Consider the following 1,090-nt stretch of genomic DNA (forward strand, 5'->3'; position numbering starts at 1 on the left):
GTACAGAGCGAGCAGGGGGGGCGGGGCGGGGGAAGGAGGGCGGAGCGGCGGGTGAGGTCGGGGTCGCCCCGGCAGACCCAGGATGGACAGGATCTCCTTCTGCATCTCCTTCTTCTCTCGGCCGCTGAGGCGCTTGAAGCTGGAGTGGACCACGGCCTCGGCCTGGTGGCTCCACAGGGAGAGGAGGAGCAGGAGGAGCAGGGGCAGCAGCCGCAGGGTCCTGGGGTGGAGGAGAGGCCACTGGGGTGCGGCGGGGGGGGGGGGGGGGGGGGCGGGGGGGCCCCGGGAGAGCCCGGGGGGGCAGGGGCTCCCTCTGCCTCTCCTTCTTCTCTCGGCCGCTGCGGCGCTCGAAGCTGGAGTGGACCACGGCCTCGGCCTGGTGGCTCCACAGGGAGAGGAGGAGCAGGAGGAGCGGGGGCAGCAGCAGCAGGGACCTGGGGTGGAGGAGAGGCCACTGGGGTGCGGCGGGGGGGGGGGGGGGCGGGGGGGCCCCGGGAGAGCCCGGGGGGGCAGGGGCTCCCTCTGCCTCTCCTTCTTCTCTCGGCCGCTGAGGCGCTTGAAGCTGGAGTGGACCACGGCCTCGGCCTGGTGGCGCCACAGGGAGAGGAGGAGCAGGAGGAGCGGGGGCAGCAGCAGCAGGGGCCTGGGGGGGAGGAGAGGCCACTGGGGTGCGGCGGGGGGGGGGGGGGGGAGTGGGGGGGGAGCGGGGGGGGGGGTGGGGGTCGCCCCGGCAGACCCAGGATGGACAGGATCTCCTTCTGCATCTCCTTCTTCTCTCGGCCGCTGCGGCGCTCGAAGCTGGAGTGGACCACGGCCTCGGCCTGGGGGCTCCACAGGGAGAGGAGGAGCAGGAGGAGCGGGGGCAGCAGCAGCAGGGTCCTGGGGTGGAGGAGAGGCCACTGGGGTGCGGCGGGGGGGGGGGGGGGGCGGGGGGGAAGCGGCAGCAGGGTCCTGGGGTGGAGGAGAGGCCACTGGGGTGCGGCGGGGGGGGGGGGGGGAGTGGGGGGGGAGCGGGGGGGGGGGTGGGGGTCGCCCCGGCAGACCCAGGATGGACAGGATCTCCTTCTGCATCTCCTTCTTCTCTCGGCCG

The 1,090-nt window shown here is 75.1% G+C and overlaps 1 protein-coding gene across 1 annotated transcript in view; it reads right to left on the bottom strand.

Annotated features, from left to right (window-relative positions):
- Positions 1-243, bottom strand: part of bmp8a (bone morphogenetic protein 8a) — a 5,819-nt gene extending 5,576 nt beyond the window's left edge. Inside the window, exon 1 of the mRNA XM_025064959.1 lies at positions 53-243. Within this exon, the coding sequence (XP_024920727.1) occupies positions 53-105 (53 nt within the window). The 5' untranslated portion in view covers positions 106-243. The remainder of the gene's footprint in view (positions 1-52) is intronic.
- Positions 244-1,090: the final 847 nt, after the last annotated feature.

The sequence above is a fragment of the Cynoglossus semilaevis genome, chromosome 18 (genome assembly GCF_000523025.1).
Source record: "Cynoglossus semilaevis isolate Cse_v1.0 chromosome 18, Cse_v1.0, whole genome shotgun sequence".
Taxonomy (NCBI): Eukaryota; Metazoa; Chordata; class Actinopteri; order Pleuronectiformes; family Cynoglossidae; genus Cynoglossus; species Cynoglossus semilaevis.